Source organism: Lycorma delicatula, chromosome 1, assembly GCF_047948215.1.
Source record: "Lycorma delicatula isolate Av1 chromosome 1, ASM4794821v1, whole genome shotgun sequence".
NCBI lineage: Eukaryota > Metazoa > Arthropoda > Insecta > Hemiptera > Fulgoridae > Lycorma > Lycorma delicatula.
Genome location: NC_134455.1, coordinates 191,829,585 through 191,849,242, shown reverse-complemented (window position 1 = coordinate 191,849,242; position 19,658 = coordinate 191,829,585). Strand labels below are relative to the sequence as shown.

The following is a 19,658-nucleotide window of genomic DNA, read 5'->3' as shown; positions in this document are numbered from 1 at the left end:
GCAATTGTAAAAATGTTTTGGAATATCTTTAATCATTCACCTTATAGCTCTGACTTAGCTCCCAGTGATTATTTTCTGATTCTTCACTTTAAACAGTGCCGTGCATCACAAAGGTTTGACAAAGACAACAAATTGTAAAATGGCGTTACTGCAGAGATTAAGTCACTGGCAACAGAATTTCTTGAAGAGGGAGTGAAGAAGCTAGTGAAACACTATGACAAATTAGTTGAAGTTAGGTAGCAATGAGAAAAGTTACTACTTTTCTCATCGCTACCTTAAATAAATATAAACCTTGTAAATACATATATAAATACATAAATACCTTGTAAATACATATATTTACCTTGTAAATATATTTTTTATGCATAAGTAATAAAGTTAGTTCACATTTTTCAGTTTTGTTTATATTTCAAAATGGACTTTATAAACATGCCTCATAGTTATTATTTTAATTCAAATGTTTTATTTGTTACAGGGTTTTTGTTTAAAAACAGTCAATAATTCAGTCAAGGAAACCATGGAGGAAAGTCTACCCATAGAAGATTGTCCCAATAAAAATATTTGTAATAGTGAAAATTATAGATTAATCCTAGATAATAATAAAAAGGTTGATCATTGTGGGACATACATATGTAAATATTGTAAAAAAATATTTCAGTTTAAAAGTGCTCTAAATAATCACATAAATTTTCATACCAGTGAGAAAACATTTTCGTGTAATTATTGTCATAAGTTATTTAAAAATACTAGTAATTTAAATAGACACCTTTCTATTCATATTGGTGAGAAAAGATTCATATGTAACATTTGTCAAAAATCTTTTAATCAGAGTAGTCATTTGGAATCACACCTTTCTAGTCATATGGGTGAGAGAAAATTCTCATGTAATTTTTGTGAGAAATCTTTTTATCAGAATAGTCATTTAAAGTCACATCTTTCTATTCATACTGGTGAGAAAAGATTCACATGCAATATTTGTCATAAATCCTTTAATCGGAATAATCTTTTGCAGTCTCACCTTTTTACTCATTCTGGTGAAAAGAAGTTCTCATGTAAATTTTGTCAAAAGTCTTTTTATAGGAATGATTATTTACGAAAACACATTAATATTCATACCAGTGAGAAAAAATTCAAATGTGATATCTGTCAAAAGTCTTTTAATAAGAGGACTAATTTGGAATCGCATCTTTCAATTCATACTGGTGAGAAGAAATTTACATGTAACTTTTGTCCGAAGTCTTTTATTCAAAGTGGTAATCTGAAGTCACATCTTTCTATTCATAACGGTGAGAAAAGATTCAAATGTAATGTTTGTCAAAAGTCTTTTAATCGAAATAGTCATTTGGTAGCACATCTTTCTACTCATTCTGGTGAGAAGAAATTCACATGTAAGTTGTGTCAAAAATCTTTCTGTAGGAAAGATTACTTAACGAGACACTTTACTATTCACACTGGTGAGAAGAAATTCTCTTGTATTTTTTGTCAAAAGTCTTTTGGTAGGAAAGATACATTGAAAAAACATATTTCTATCCATACAACAGAGCATTCTTTGGAAATATCTATGTAACATGTATTTTCAGCAATTTATGCAGAAATAATTTTATGTACTGGTAGTTATAAAATTTATTTGAGGCTATAATGATAGATTAAAGACTTAATTAGAATTAAATTATTTAACTTAAGACTGCAGGGATGTTATGAAAATTCTAGTGTATTAAAGGTGAATATTCACATTAAAAATTAAACGTCTATTTTTATAAAAGTTTAATTTTTATAATAAGTAGTTCAATAGATACATTTTAATTGTTGTCAAAATCAACTATATTTTGGCATTGCCATAAAGCAGTGATTTAGGTCAGTATATTAGTATAGTAAGATCTCAGAAATACTTATGAGAAAAGTACATTTCAAGGTGTGAACTAAAGTGAAAAATCAGAGAACTATTCAACACTTACGACTGTGTCATTTATTGACACAGTTGTAAACTGTTATAAATTAACTGTATCATTATTTACAACTGTTTCATTGCTCTTGATATAAATTAAATAGCATTATTTACATTTTTAAGGTTTTTTTTTAGTTATTACCATTTTTAAGTAAAAACATAATTAAGCAGGTAACAATTTTATATTAATGCAATATAAAATTGAGTTATTATTTTACTCAGTATAATGAATAACACAATAGCATTTAAAAATTGATTATTTATTCACTGTCTTGCAAAAAAAAAATTATAAATCAAGTTACTCAGTAAAATTAATATTCACTTGTTACTTATGAAAAATGCTTTATAAAAAAAATTCACTTAACCGTTTTTCCTTTTTTTTTTTTACAACTACTCTCTTATTTGGTTTGAATCCCATTCTTAAAACAAAATTTTATAATAATGCAATAATGAACCTTAGTAAATGTATAGTACAAGGGACGTTCAGTAATTAACAAGACAAATTGATGTAGAGAAAAAACTATTCATTCAACGACAATGAAACTTTTTGAGGGTCAAGTTGGCAACCTTGGGAACACATTTAGTTGAACACATCAGTTGTTCGATTATAATTAATCTAAACATAACCTATTTTGTTGATTTCAGAATGTCAGCTCTGCTCGAAACATGTACGCTGGAAGAGAATGTTCGATGATAAAAGTTTTGCTATCAGATGTGAAACCAGCGAAAATGTACTCCAGAATGTTGAAACAGTATGTTAAAAAGTGTTTAAACCACAGTAATGTGTGTAAATTGGTGGAACAGTTTAATTTGGGCAGAATAAGTGTAACTGATCTCCATTGCTCTGAAAGACCAGTTGAAGTTTTGACTACCAAACTCCAAAATTACATAAATGATGTTATTTGCAAAGACAGGCGAGTCAGAATTTCTCAAATTGCTAGTTTGTGTAATAATATTGGAACTGCGCATTTAATCATTCATGACATGCTGAATTACTCCAAAACTTATTCGAGATGGGTTCTAAAACAGTTGACTAAAGTCCATAAAAAGAATGGAACAAACACTCGAGAAGTTTGGTTGGGAGGTGTTGCCACATCCTCCTTATAGCCCAGACCTCGCCCCATCTCAATTTTCATTTGTTTGGCTTGCTCAAAGATTTTTTATATAGCAAGACGTTTGACAACAATGAAGTGGTCAAAAAAGCAGTACACAAATGTTTCAAACAGCAAGATAAAGACATATGCTGCGGGAATCAGAAAGCTTACAGAATGGTGGGACAAGTGTCTAAATGTTGTTTGAGACTATGTTGAAAAGTAATGTAAGTTTCATTGTCATTGAATAAATAATTTTTTCTCTACATCAATTGTCTTGTTAATTATTGAACGTCCCTCATACTTTACATTAAAAACATAAAAAAAGCTTTTTTTCTTATTGATGACAATCCTGTCAGGGTAGGTTAACTTAAACAGAAAATATCATAGTTTTATAATAAAGATCATCAGAACTTTTTATTAAAAAATAAATTTAAAAATAAATGTTTAAAGCAATGATTTTCTTTTAAAACAAAATTGCCCTAAAATAATTTTCAACATTTGTAAAAAGAAAACCATTGTGCGCTTATAAAATATTACTTTGTCTAATCATTTTATTTTATGTTCACAGTTTTACCTTTATGAATTCTCATAGAACACCTGTTGAATGCTTTAGTAATATTTTATGAGCACACAATGGGTTTTCTTTTTACAAATGTTGAAAATTTTGATTATCTTATAATCACTGAAAAATTATTTTCTACTTTTTAGAGCAATTTCATTTTAAAAGAAAACCATTGTTTTAATTTACCTGCCCGCACTTGATCATTCAAATTCCATCAATTCATTCATTGGTTTATAATTTTTTTCTCATTCTGTCTAACTCTAATAGCACTACTACATTATTGCATGTTTTTTCCATTAAGCTTCGTGTTGTCAAGTTCTTCAATCCTTAAACCATCAAGCGAGTGAACCCAACTTAAGGCAACATATGCTTGGCCTGCCTCTAAGAGCTTTGATCCTAAGTTCACAACTACATAATCCACTATACATCCTTGCATTTTGTGTACTGTTGATGATGCCTATGATAAAATTATTGGCAGAATTCTTCATTCAGCTACTCCACTGGAATAGCTGATTGGCAGGGAATTGTATAAACTTTGGTTTAACTTTGTGTATGTTATCTCTATAAAGTCTATGCGGATCGATGGAATATCCATTTCATTCATTTGGCCAGATAATCTCGGTAATGTATCCTATTGCACCATTTACAAAACCTTTAAAGATGTCAAGATTGGATCTTAATATGACCTTGGCTTCTACAAATATTTGGAGTTTACTTGGTTGAGCTCCAGTCTTATTGATTTCCTTTGGAATGATTGTGCTCATATAAATATTTTCAAAATTTTAATGGCATCTACTAATTGATCTTGTGCTACAATTTCATACAGTATTTTGATCCTTTAAGTATTGTAACACTGCTTCATTATGAGCATTGACTTGAGCATTTGTTGGATAGACTTGAAGAGCCTTTTCAATTGCAAATTCTTCAGTTGGTTCTTGAAGAATTATATCTCCCAACACTGTGAAATGCCCAGCCTTCACATCTCCAATTCTCAAGGCATTTAACACGATGAAATATTATTGCCTTGCTGTCTCATGCTCTCTTTAAGTCTGCGTATTGTGAATAGTCACCATAAATGTGTACCTGGTTGTAGATGTTCAGTCTGATCATATATTGGAGTATTCGAGTACGTGTTCTGTCTTTATGGTGAAAGTTGCATCAAATTGTCAAAGAATAGAACATTGATACCTCCAAAAAATTGATCGTATTTATTCTTCAGTTGTTGAAGGCATATGTCAATCAAATACAGCATCTGATATGATACCATTGATAATGATGTATTCAGGGTCCTTCCATTATTGACGCATCGTTCTTAAGTAGTTGCCTGTCATCGGTGACATGTTTGTACTTTACCATCTGTTTGCACAGGTAACTTCAATATGATATGAATGGTTGATGTACCAATTAGATGAGCAGCAACTTCAGTTAATGCACATACAAACTATGTCTTTCTTCACAAAGCATCTGTTAATTGCTTTTTTAAATTAATTGCCTTTTCAAATGTTACCATGTCAACATTAATAGCTTGCAGACATTAACGATCCTGTTAGAATCAAATATCACAAACTTCTGGTGTTTTGTCAGTTCTTATTTGTGAAATGTAACTACACATAAAATGTGGAAGCATAATTCATGTTGTTCAAGCATTTCTTCATATAAGCGTTTGCAACTTTCATGAACTCTCACTTGCTTCACCTTTTCACTTTCATGACTTGCTTTCTCCAGCCATCTTTTATGTTATGTTGCAGTTTCTTTTTGTTTTTTATTCTTTGGTTTCATTTTTTCCCACGAGAATCTTTACTATCCTCACACGAAGAAAAATGATTTTGTTTAAATAACAAAAGATGGGATGACAAATGATTTTGTTATAGTAACAAAATTTATTTACTTCTGATAAATCGGTTTGTTGTAACAAAATCGAATAACTTACAGTAACAATAGGTTATAGTAACAAATCCATTTTGTTATCATAACAAAATCGTTTCTCTGCCAGAACAAATCCTTAGTTACCAAAGCATATGATTTGTTATCTGTTTGTAAACAAAGAAATATATTTTCACAATATCTGCCATATTGGATTTTGAACGAGATTAAATAGTGTCTACCAGATTGGATTTAGAGTGGTATTAAATATGCTACTATTATATTGTAATCAGAACGAAAGCTGTGTGCAAAATTTCAACTTGATTGGATAAAGGGAAATGTATCAAATTTGACCTATATAGAGGGTTTCAAACATAAGAAAACCATTGAAAAAGATTAATTTTACTTTATTTTTTTTTTTACTTCTTAAATTCATAATAAATATAAAATAACATTTAATTAATTTTCCAAAAACCAAATTTAAAAAAGTGGCAGTTTGAGAAAAACTACAATAATAATGAATAAACAAGAAGTCATAGTAGATTAAGTTGATCAAAATTTTATTAAATAAGATTATTTTATTTTTGTGTGTTTACTTGTTAAAACCATAATAAATGTAATAACAGTCAAATGAATTAATATTCCGGTAACCTAAGTTGAAATGAAAGCAATCTGAACCAAAATACAAGTATTTGGAATGTTTTATAAGTCTGTATAGAAATAAAGAATGATATTTTAAAGAATGCTTCATCTTTAAAACCTTGTTTTTTAAAGCGAGTATCTAATAGCATGCTTTCAAGCAAAATGATCTAATAGCATGCTTTCAAGCAAAATGTCATATTTTATCAGTCTACTGAGAATAATTGTAAAATATATGTTGAGCATGAAAGTATGTGCTAAACAAACGACATATTGCAGATTGTGCAATATAGCTTCCTGCCTGAATAAAATCAAAAGAAAAAAGAATATTGATGTCATGTAGAATGTGTGCGTAACAGTTTAAATTTTCCCTTCTCTTTTTAGCGATGAGGTTTGTTAATATAAGCTTGTTTTCGTTAAGGAATGAAATAAGGAGAATCGTTGGGTAGATGAAGGGAATAGAGCATTTGTATTGGAAGTGATAGGCTACTAAAAATCGTATTCAACCGAAAAAGAATCAGATGTTTACTTAAGAGTCTAATAAAGTTGAAAAGAGAAGAATCAAAGACATTTAGTAGGTGTATATCAATTGATCGAACAGGAGTATGAAGAGAGATGAACTGTTAAACATGGGTGAAGAAGAGAAAGAGAGCATGCGCATTAGAAGTGATAGGCTTCTAAGTTTACTAAACATCGTATTGAACTGAAAAAGAATCAGATGTTTAAGGAGTTGAAAAGAGAAGAGTCGAATAAGATTTGAAAAGAAAAGAATCGAAGATATTTAGTATGTATGCATCAGTTGAGTCGAACAGCAGTATGAAGAGATGAACCGCTAAACTTGGCTGAAGAAGAGAAAGAGAGAGAAAGAAGAGAGTTTACAGCTCTGGTAGTGGTGGGAAGGAAAAGAATCATTGAATCGGACGAACGATTCTTTTTTACAAATCCTTTCTGAGAATCGATTACTGAAAAAGAATCATTTTATCCCACCACTAATGTAAAGCTGAGACGCTACCACTCCGCCACGGAGATCGGCGGATGAAAGGCGTTTCCGACGAATAATTTCAATTGTAAAACGTAAGTTACTTTCTAAATAAAGTATTCCAAATTTCTTGGAAAATCGTAGGCGAGACCTAATTGTATAAAAATACCGAAAAACTATTTCGACATTTAAGACGTTATTGCGGTCTAAATTTTTCTTCTATTAAAATATAAATAGTTCCGTGTTGATTCTTTTATCAATAACTCGTATTCGATTATTGTATGTAAGTATTCAATAGTTTCTGAATAACTGTGTTCACTTGCGTATAGAATCCAGATCCTTCAAACTTATAAAACTAGGACAGCTGAAATGGACGAGAGTATGTGTAAGGGAAAATAAAATTCCAGTTGGGTACTCGCACAAGTGTGGATTTCCAGCTGTGTGTTGCGGAAAAACCTACGAATTTTTTTTTTGTTTAGAAACACCACTAAGTTGTGCGAATTAATCGGATTGCACTGAGTATATTTACATTAAATCAACATTTCATACGGCGTTAGTTTAAAAAGCCTTTTTTCTTGCACACCTCAAACAGGATGGTTGTTAAAAATGAGTGTATTAAAAACGTTCATGTTGGAAAACCTTTGAATAGAAAATAACTAACGTAGTCTTAAGTATTTACTAAAAAAGTGTTTTCATATCTGTTTGTAATAATAGCTTTTTTTAAGTACATTTTTATTATTTTTGATCTACTTTAATCTGTTATATTGAATGTTGGTACTACTGATTGCATAAGCAGAATTCAGTGTGTTACACGTTTGGTTATGTTTTTGGTGTTGGTTTTTTATTTTTGGTCGTTTCCTAACTGTAAATTCATGCATTTTATTTCTACGGATCATTTTTCGTAAGTATTTTATTATTTATGTTTTGTTTATTTAAATGGTTGATATTTAGGTACTGAGGAATTTACAAAATTTTTCAAACGTACCTTACCGTCTATTTAAAATATTGATAGTTGATTAATTCTGTTTATTACCGTTTTCTTATGCAACATCCGTTAATGTAAGCCGTAAATACCCACCCGCTATGTCAAATAAATAAAAAAAATCATATTCTGATAAGAGCATACATTTTATAAATGTCAGCATTGGATAGGTGTACTATTCCTTGGATAAAATAAGATGCCAAACTGTTTACTTTTCTTTTTCCTGTTTAGCCTCCGGTAATTACGTTTCAGATAATAATTCAGATGATGAATGAGGATGATATGTATGAGTGTAATCTTGTACAGTTTCAGTTCAACTGTTCCTGAGATGAAGTAGAAGTAGATTATAACATTTTGTGCATTAGAAGACAACCGGCATTCTTTATTGACAATGAGAAAATTAGTGAAGTTCTTATAGCAAATATAATGTACTTTTATGCCGTATTTGTTTCATTGTAAGTTATGTTCTCCCTTATAACCTTCATTTCACTAATCCACTCGTGAGGAATACATTCTTAAATGTACCTGATTTAGGTTGAGGTTTTATTTATCAAATTTCAAAATAAAATTAATGTATTATAATTTAAACATAAATAAGTTTTAATTAGCTGTTAGACCTTGAATGAAGGATACACACTAAATATATTACTACCATGAAAGCCTGATTCTTTTAATGCAATAACTCGCACTTTATACACTCAGTTTGCTAAACAGAAGTAGAAACAAAATAACCCCCTACTTTTTACATGACAGCTCAAAAAGGAGTATAATGTATTTAGGGTGTATGTATGTTTGTTCCCCCATAGCAGCTCAACAGCTGAACCAATTTAGATGTATGACCTGGCGTTGGAATCCTTATGTTACTGGGAGAGCACTAACATTAATGAATTGAATTAATGAACTGTGAACTTTCAGCTGGTTTGAACTGAATGATTAAAATCATTCAAATGAATAATTTTACAAAAGAATAGAATTAAATTTACATTAAATAAAATAATATTAAATTAAAAAAAAAAAGTATTAACGCCACAGCAGCTACAGCTTTATTAAAAACAAAGTAGTCAATCGGTGGAAAATGGGCCGATATAGAGTTTAACATAGATTCAAAACAGTCTATTTATTTATTTTATAAATGTAATTTAACCAAACTTAACCTATGCTCGCTTCGCTGGCTAACCTTGACTAATTAACACTGTAATTTTTTGAGTATTTATTTAATAAATTCAGTAATTATTGCAATTATTTATTATTTAAATAACAATAAATGTATTAGTAGTATAATACTCAAACAGATGTCTGCATACATCCCATTGTACAGTATTTTTATACTAGAAATTATTAATTATAAGGAAATTTAAATTACCTTATTCGGTATTTTGATGATAATAAAAAATTTGGTTTGTAGATGTATGAATCCAATTCTTAATAATGCCATTACTGAAAAAATATTGCATACAGACTGCTACAGATTAAAAAGAGTAGTTAAGTGAAGGAAAACTTATGTTTTCTCTAATTGTGCTCTTTTTCACTCTTCAGGTTTATGAGTTTTACATTTTTTTGTGTTGTTAATTTAAGCATTTAAGAAAGTTATATTCGGATAACAGAAGAGTGTATGAGAAAAGTTGTATATAATTTGTGTTGTGTTTGTCAATTAGTATGTTGTATATTTCATAAAACACTTATATTTACAGTCATTGTCAGTTTATATTATTGAACTTGATATTGTAGTTAATGGATGCATCAATTCATGAGTCATGTATTAAAGAGCCACTGTGTACTGATATTAAAGTTGAAATCAAACAGGAAGAAGAAAACAAGGATACGGAATGTATATTTCTACCAATCGATCAGATGGAAGATTCCATAAATACTGGACATGTAAGTCTTGTTATATTTAAATGTGGGTAATTCATTTTTCTATGAAGTTAAATGCCATGTGATTAAAATGTTAACACTTTTTATATGTGTATAGACTACTATGTACTTTAATCGTTTTTCCTAAAATTTTAGTATTGAAAAAATAGTGCTAGATTTTATTTTCATTTTTTTTTTATTTGATATACTATTATATATTTTTAATCTAAAGAAAAGCTACATAAGATTTTCCAAAAAAAGGTTTGCACTTAAGTTTTCCTGTTTGACATACGTCACTTTTGCTGCTGTAATGTGTATAAGTAGTGATATAGTTATTCTGAAGTGGTTTTTAAGGAAAGAGATGAAAAATTATACAGATTACAAACCTCTATGGGTTTAATTGCTTCAACTATAAAGTACTGCTAACATGAACCCATTCCTTTATAAGGTAATTTCATTTAAAAATTCATTTGCTAACGTTGGCTGAGTTGTATTTGTTATTACATGCCATTAACTGTGTAGTTACTGTGGTGAAAGTTCCAAAATATAAACTTTTTATTCTTGATGTGGGATTCAGCCTTGCTTAGCTGTAATTGCAGGCCAAAATGTAATGGTTTTTGAAAATATATTTATTATAATTTATTTTTAGATCATACTTATTTTGTTATAAATGTAGCATTTTAACTATTATATATCAAATCTGTATTTGTTTTAATTTTTAAAATATTTATTTCGATCACGTAAAAAAGGAAAGTACAAAATGGTGCCAATTATCCAGATATTTTGTGAATCGTACGTTCACTATCCATTACATCTGATAATTTCTTTAAAGCAAATTGCAATGTCGCTCTAAACTCAATAACTAGTCACTCAATAACTAATATATCCTTAGTTATATTGATATAGGTCTCCACAATTAGTAGTCAGTTCAGTTATTGTGTGTGGGTTTTTTTGTGAAAATCTTTTCCTTAAAAAAGCTTCCAAAGAAAGTAATCACTAGGGTTTAAATGCTGACTATTTGGAAGAGGAGTAGTTCTGTTCACATTCAGAATGGTTGAGATAATGTTAGATATGTATCATCCACTGGGTTTTTTATGGTAAACCTGTAACAAGAAGCTAAGGACTAGAAAATGCGCAACATGCAGAAATAGTATTCATTGTTTGGTCTCTTTGAAGAACATCGACTCTATCAGTGCGTAACTTAAGATGCCTACTCATATTACAATTTTCAGTGTATGACGCACTGAAAATTGAACCACATATGGATCCAAAATTACAGTTTATTCAAGTGAAAATGTGCCTTATCAGGAAACCAATCATTGTTCAACTTCATTGGCAGCCCATTCAGCAAATCCCATTCTTTGGTATTTGTTTTGAACTCTAAGTTTAGGCAACATTATTATTTTTTATGGATACAAATTCAGATCAATTATCAAAATATATTATGTAGATCATTTAAGTATTGAGACAGTAATTATTCTTGTCAATTTACTAAGGCTCTTTTGCAACATCACTTTGGTAGCATTGATATTGTCAGAATTATGCAGAGATGCAGGCTGGTTGTGTTTCTTGTCTACCTCTACTAACACACAGCCATCCATATTAATTTTTTTATGAAGGAAATTTTTTTAAGTAGGAAAGCCTTCACCAATTGCTTATCACCATTTTTCCCATTTCCTGTGCCAAAAAAGTAAAATTCAGTAGTTATTCCCAAGAGAAATTAGACGATTGTAAATCTCTATGGGCAGTTAAAAGGCCAACTCCCCAGATTAAAAATTTGGTATTTGCCCATACAAAGATTTGTTCTTAAGCTGTTCTATGTATTAATATAGTGTATTAATCATATAGTTTGTAGGGTTTTTTGTGTTGCAGGCAGATGATGTATCACATTTAGTACTGACAGAAAAAGATCCGCTCTATATAGGGGAAAGTAATTTTTCATTGGATGCTGCTAGATTTGATATACCTTCAGTTAAATTAGAACAAGTAGATGTAAAACATGAAGAAGTGGTAAGATATGTCTCTAATCTAATACATACATTTTGTTTGTACATCTTGTTTTTTAATTTCAAAGGGTTAAAATCATAAAAATGTAATAAAAGTTACATGAAAATATATAGAAAGCAGGTCTTTTCTCACAGACCAAAATATACTTTAAAACTTTTTTCTGGTTAATACAAGTGAAAATCATTACATTTTAATATTTATTTAAAAAAAACTAGTCATTTATTCTTTTAAAAAAAGACTTTTACAAAGTAGACAACACAACTTTTTTGCTTTTAATAACAAAACAGTTGAGCTTAGAAAAAAGAATTCATTATGCCTCGGTTAAAAAAGAGAAATTGCAAAAAAGATTTTTATTTACAGGAACACTATTATTTTGTTGATGAGTTTTTAAACCTGAATTGTTTGCATGCTTCGTTTAACTTGCACATAAATATTTAGCTATTATTGCCTTTAAATTTATTTTTTTATGTATTGATTTGATTATATTTACTTCACATTTTTCATCATTGTTATTTCATAAAATAATTATGTATATATATATATGAACTGCAATTACTTCTGTCTTTATTTACAATATTGCATTTTGTTATACAGCTCTGAACAAGGATTTTCTACCATTTTCCTTGATACTTGCTGGCAAATACTACAGCAGTTCCTTTTTGTTACCCATGAAATAAAAACCTGGTTGTATTTTTCTAATTAATATTATGATCAGAATAAAATATTTATTTCTTGTTTTAGGAATAGATTCTGTTTTTTTCTGACAAAGGTTTCATATTCAAAAATATTAATATATGGAAATGTCAGAATTTTTTTTTATTAAAAGTTAATCTTCACAATCATATTTATCAAACCAATTTCCAACAGCCCATTTTTGTACATTAAAAATTCATTGACTTTTTAAAGTTGTTCCATGATGCTTTATTAAATGAGAGTTTATTGTCAAATTGAACCATATATTTAACGCACTAGCTAGCTCCTTAATATTGTTTTCTGACCATTCTATTGTGTTCTGATTAACAGCACTTAAATAGCCTGGCGGTAGGGAATCATGAGGTTACATTATACTCTCTACACAGGCATAAAAGCAGCTACCTACAGATTCTTGATTTAATAAAGCTACTTAGAAGATTCAGAAACTTCCAGAATTCATTGATAAGCCTGACAAAATATGATTGGAGGTTTTAGTATTGAAAGGCCTCTGTCAGTGTCAAGACAGTAAAGAACTATACCTACTCGATGTTCCATTAACAAATTGATATCAGAAAACAATATTAATAAATTAATAATCAGAAAATAAATAATATTATATCATAATTGTATCCTAAAAATTACAATCAAAACAGGCTACAGCAATTGCATTTCAAGGAACTACAAAAAGATTCTTAATATCTGCAACTGCACCATTTTGATACCTTTATTTTGTTTTACAAACAGGCTTTTTGGTCCATAACAAAAGATAAATGATGATCAGAGTGATATAATAAATGTCATAAACAGTGATATTGGCACCACCCAATTGTTAGTAATATTTTGTACATTTGACATTTTTTAGGAAAATTACAAAAATAGAAACAATAGCATTGCTAAATATAAGCAATGAATGTTACCATGTAAAGAAGAAAAAAGATGACTGTACAGATAAGAGAGCAAGTATTTTGTTGTGTACCATCTAAGTGTTGGAAAGTTCATGATTATTCATATTTTATTATGTACAAACCTAATAAAGGAAGATGAAGAAATTTGAAAAAAGATATAAGAATAGAGGGAATATTTTTATTTTGTAATTTTATATATTTGGAATTTCTTATTCAACACAGTTTTATTAAGAATAAAAAAGGAAAAACTTTTTCTGGGAAAATAATGTTTAATTATTTAAACAATAAACAACATATATTCTTTTTACTGATTACTTGATTATTTATAGCTTATTTACTAAGAAATCACTTAGTTGACAAAAATATTATTTCATAATATTTATTATCTACATAACTTGCCAAAAAAAAAAAAAAAAAAAAAATAGTAGAAATAAGTAATTATATTCTATAAGAATTTGTTTACTACAAACTAATATGAAACAAACAAAACAAACAGTGATAAACATATTAACAGACTGTAATAATAAGACGTACATTATGGTAAAAATAAATTAAAATTTTTATTTTTGCTGTAGCTAAAGCTCAATTAAAAAAACCTAAATGTGTCATTATGAGCCTTGCCTTTTTTACTAGTATAACCAATACATTTTTTAACAAATTTTAAATATGAATAGATTAAAGTTATAACAAGTAGCATTAATACACTGTTATTTTGTGTCTGTTTTTTTTCTTTTCTTTCATCAGTTTTCTTTTTCCTAAAATTAAATAAGATTGCAAAATAGACAAAATATTTCACTGTCTGAGAACGTATTCTTTCTACTTTACAAACAATTTTGTTGAATTTAAAAATATCTGAAATGACTTGCTCATAGTTGAAAGAATGTTGTACATGTTGATTTGTGCACATAATTAGCTGGCCAAGTTAAATGTGCAGTGTTGCAAGATTGGGCTCATGTATATTAAATTCATGTAATCAGTAAATTTCTTATATTTTTCTTTTCATTTATTTATGTTAACTTCAAAATTATATGGTAAATGTTGAGTTACAACACAGTAACGTATCAAAGAAAGATCCTCTCATTTGATTGTTTTTTACATCAGCATAAAATTTGCTTTATTTTTTGCTAATAATTTTTTTCTTCTTCCATCTACTTTAATCTTAATAAAATCCAGAAAATCTTATAAATCTATTTAATGAATTTTATGCTATATTGATACACTTACGGCTTAAAATACAATCGCACAGATGCAGTGTCTTAACTCATATAATGTTGATAGTAGACAAGTAAGACAAAGTACTTAATGCAGTAAAATACCTATGGCTATGAAAAGTGTAACGTAACATTTGAGGAGTATAAAAATTAAATTACTATGACTACTAAATATTATTACATTATACAACACCCATTCACTTACAGTTATAAAGAACCTATGCAAACATTACATGAAAGAATAGTGTTTGCATATCAGCTCCAGGGAAAAGAATACTCTCATGAATAATGCAAGATCCAAGTTTTACATGTAAATGTTAAGTCAATGTTTAAATATTAGAATATGTACAAAGTAATAAATTTGACTTCAATTAAAATAGTCTACTGAATTTGTTTCCTGACCGCTTAAACATAATGTGATTAACAGCAGTGCCACCTAGGAACACAATTTGAGCCAAATAATAATTCTAATAAGCTCTTTGGAAATAGAAATTTAAGAAAAAACCATCTTTAATTTAATTTTAAATAACTTCTAAAACATATATATGTATGTCCAAGTTTTCATGATAAGCAGTTAGCATTTTTTTGTTCAAATAATGTGGTCAGGTTAAGTTGTTTGATTCTTGTTGAGGCTGTAAGGTTCATCATACTATGATATAAAATAGTTTTTTCAAGATTTTGTACATTTTTATTGATTTTACTACATTTTTAGAATCATAACTAACTTTTTCTTTTTTTTAATGGATTGTGTGGGTACACACAGTTAAGATCTGTGATGTACTGTAAGACCTTTATTGTACTATTATTATTCAATTCTATGGTTCATTTGAACAAATTTTTTTTAGATAAGATTACTTAAAGTATCGGTTACTATTACATAAAAATATAGAAATAAAATGCTATATTTTTTACTCATAACTGAACTTTATGTTTTTTGATCGGTAAGCTCATACCTTGTTTTTGGGGTTCTGATTATTGAAAAATATTTAATATTTTTCCAATTTATCGCAACCTTTCATTTTTCAGACTGATAGATTACTAGTAAACTATGTATATTATTTACTTCCATTTAAACTGGTTATAACAAGAATACTGAATACTCATTCAATTCTAATATATATACTCCCTTCAAAAAGTCAGAGCAACTGACAAAGTTGGTAGTCATTTTTCTTTGCTGGTAAGGCTAAATAAACTAACTGATGAGGTATTCACCTGTTAATTTTTTTTTTTGTGAAGTACTTCATATATGATAAATGAATTCAAATTCTTTTTATAAATTGCATATCTAAGAGGACTTACAAAAAAGATTATTTAAAATTAAATTAGAAGATTCCATTTTACATGAATAATATTATTTTGTTCAATGAGTTTTTAAACAGTAGAATCTAGATAAATCTTAATTGTATTCTAAATACATTTAAATATTTACCAATTAATGCCTTTAAAATTGCTAACTTATTCTGTACCAATCTATTTTTTTATTTATATTCATCTTCATATACTTGCATCTTTCTGTATTTTTTTAAATTATTTTATTATAAATTTATTACCAAAGAATTGTTTATATGACACCTTTGTATTTGTGAAAAGCTCATGATGAATGCCAAAAATGCTTTCTCTTTTTAAAGAAACTGTGCTTAACAATAAGTGTCTAGATACTATAAACAAATAATGTTTTAATATATTAATACTCTCAATGGATAAAATTATTTTTAAAATAAATGCATGTATGTGTCAAACATAGTAGTATCCTCTGGATTTTGTTATCAGTTTAGGTTTATTTAATAAGAAATTGAATTCTACAGATGCTATAAAATAATTATACTGTAATAATGTTTGTTTTCCTGTAATCATAATGATTACAGAATGTACACAAACTACAGTAATTAAGACTTGATGGTCTAAGGATTGAAGAAACTTTTTTTAGTTTATGATTTCTATTTAATTACTATGTTTGGTTTATTATACTTACATTTATAGATTATTTTTATTACACTTAAAACTGGTAATGACATTTTATACTTCAGTTATAACACATGTAAAATGATTCAAGGAACAACCAGTTGTTTTTTGCTATCGGTTTAAAACTGTTTCATTTTTGCTTCAAAATAATTAACTATGACAAGATTTTTAAAGGGTTAGCAATACATCTTAACTTGAGCTGTTAGTGTAAAAATTGGTTCATAGTAAAATACAAAATATAGAATTACCATAATGTATAAGTATTTTTATTTAAAGAAATATGAACTGGATGACCTCTGAGAAAATATGTGTAGAAGTGAATTTTATTAAGAAGATTGTCAGCTATTCTATGAAGATTAAAAATACTTTTTATTTTAATAGACTTGCATTTTATTTTGTACAGGATCTTGGGGTAGAAACAATCAATGAATCAGTGGAGGAAAATATACAGGAAACTTTATCAAGAGCTAAGTGTCAAACTTATAATGAATTAAAGTATAACTTTATACATGATAATGTACACAAGCAAAATTGTGATGAATCATACAATGACAGGAACTTGCAGTGGACAGAGGAACAAATTGAAGATAAAAAACAATGTTGTGTTTGCTTAAATCCATTTCTATATAATTTTGAGTCTAGTAAATGTATGTCATGCCAAAAATACTTTGATCAGGGTACTGGGTTGAATACACAACTTTCTGCTCATACCACCGGTAAGAAAAAATTCACGTGTAATATTTGTCAAAAATCTTTTAGTCAGAGTAGTCACTTAAAGACTCATCTTTCGGTTCATACTGGCGAGAAACAGTTTACATGTAACTATTGTCAAAAATCTTTTAATCAGAGTGGTAATTTGAAGAAGCATCTTTCTGTTCATACTGGTGAGAAAAGATTTATATGTAATGTTTGTCATAAGTGCTTTAGTCGAAATATTTCTTTAAAGGAACATCTTTCTATTCATACAGGTGAGAAAAGATTCACATGTAATGTTTGTCAAAAATCTTTTAATCGGAATAGTAATTTAAAAACACACCTTTCTTTTCATACTGGAGAGAAAAGATTCACTTGCAATTTTTGTCAAAAATCGTTTTATCATAATTGGAAGTTGAAAAAACATCTGTCTATTCATACCGGTATAAAAAGATTCATGTGCCATTTTTGTCCTAAGTCTTTTGACCTGAATTGTACTTTACAGAGGCATCTTTCAATTCACACTGGTGAAAAAAGATACGCATGCAATGTTTGTCAAAAATCTTTTGATCAGAGTGGCGATCTGAAAACACATCTTTCTACTCATACTGGAGAGAAAAGATTTACTTGTAACATATGTCAAAAATCTTTTTATCACAAATGTATGTTGAAAAAGCACCTTTATATTCATACTGGTGAGAAAAAATTCTCTTGTCATTTTTGCCAAAAATCTTTTAATCATAATAGTAACTTAAAGGCTCACATTTCTATTCACACTGGTGAGAAAAGATTCACATGTAACATTTGTCAAAAATCTTTTAATCGGAATAGCCATTTAAAAAGACATCTTTTTGTTCATACTACTAAGAAAGAAATTCATTTATAATTCTTTGTATCTTAAGTAAGAAAAAGATGATTTAATAAACATGACTGGTTTCTTTACAAAAGCCCATATTACGAATTCTGAGAAAAACTATTGATTTAATAGAAATCTTGTTTTAAATTAAATCTATGAATATAAAATAACATCTTTCAAAGTGTGAATAATGAAACATAGATAATACTGATGAATTGAATGAAAATTTTATACAATAGAATATGTGTAATGTAAAAGTGAAATAAGAGCAAGTTGGTGATCTGTATGTTTGTTGAAACAAAAATTTATTTAAATATGGAAGAAAAACAAATTCACACTAGTAAACTAGAAGGTAAATTATTATTTACCCATAATTAATATTAAAAATGCATTTTAACGCTTTCCAGAATCATCTAAATAATTGTAAAATTGAATTTAAAATGAATAATAAAAAAAATTAAATGGAGTAATTATTTAAAAGTATATCTAACTAAAAAAAAAAAAAAAATAGCAAGGATTAAATAATATATAATATACACACACATACATACATGAGATTTTTTTTCTTGTGGTAAAGTGGAACAAGCTATGAGAGTCTTGCTGTTACAATGCAACACTTAGTATAATCCAAATCTTTTATTACAGTACAGTAGCTTTTATGTATGTAATGTATTTTATATGACTTTTCAGATTTTAATGAAGAAAATTGATACTCTCGGTCTGTTTTCCTTCATTACTTAGGAAGTGTTAAATTTAATTTAAAGTGATTCATATTTGTTTATATTGAATGCACTATTTTCAATTGTCAAAATATTACATAATAAAATAAATGCAAACTGAAATATTATTACAAATTTGGATTTTCTGTTTCTTAGTATTTAATGTTTGAAATGGATGTAGACTTATAAAATCTGATCTTTCATGAGTGAAAATGTGTGTTTATAGCATACTATAAAAATTATTTTATGGCATACTCATTAGAGTTAGCAAGTTATTCTGAATGTTTTTGGTTTTAATGTCAAGGAAATATAATTTTTGCATATTGTTATTATTTTTATAAAACTGCTGGATTTTATAGACTAGTAAATATGTATCTATTTTTTGTAGGTTAAATTTGGTGAGTACAATCTCTTACCTTACTCTCATCTACTGCAACTACCTATCTGCTTACTATCACATTTTGCTAATTTGGTGCTATGGTTTTTCCATGTATTTAACTTACCAGCCTAATATTTTCATGTGTCTGAATAATGAGGAATTGTACAAGACGTGTTTTTTAAGTAAGGGCTGTTTTCAATTTTCCATCATTAGAAAGTAGAAAGTGATGGCGCTTGTAGCATATTTATATCAACGATTATCTATTTGCAACAGTAGGTTAATGTTATTCATGTTGGTTGCTGTGTATAGCCTGAC

The 19,658-nt window shown here is 28.2% G+C and overlaps 2 protein-coding genes across 2 annotated transcripts in view; one reads left to right on the top strand and one right to left on the bottom strand.

Annotated features, from left to right (window-relative positions):
• Positions 1-18,929, top strand: part of LOC142317733 (uncharacterized) — a 49,556-nt gene extending 30,627 nt beyond the window's left edge. The window contains exons 5-10 of the mRNA XM_075354281.1: positions 476-1,563; positions 4,171-4,319; positions 7,879-7,983; positions 9,868-9,942; positions 11,774-11,928; positions 17,100-18,929. Coding sequence (XP_075210396.1) covers positions 476-1,563; positions 4,171-4,319; positions 7,879-7,983; positions 9,868-9,942; positions 11,774-11,928; positions 17,100-18,275 — 2,748 coding nt within the window. The 3' untranslated portion in view covers positions 18,276-18,929. The remainder of the gene's footprint in view (positions 1-475; positions 1,564-4,170; positions 4,320-7,878; positions 7,984-9,867; positions 9,943-11,773; positions 11,929-17,099) is intronic.
• crn (pre-mRNA splicing factor crn) overlaps positions 1-19,658 on the bottom strand; it is a 188,888-nt gene that overhangs the window by 53,625 nt on the left and 115,605 nt on the right. The window lies entirely within an intron of this gene.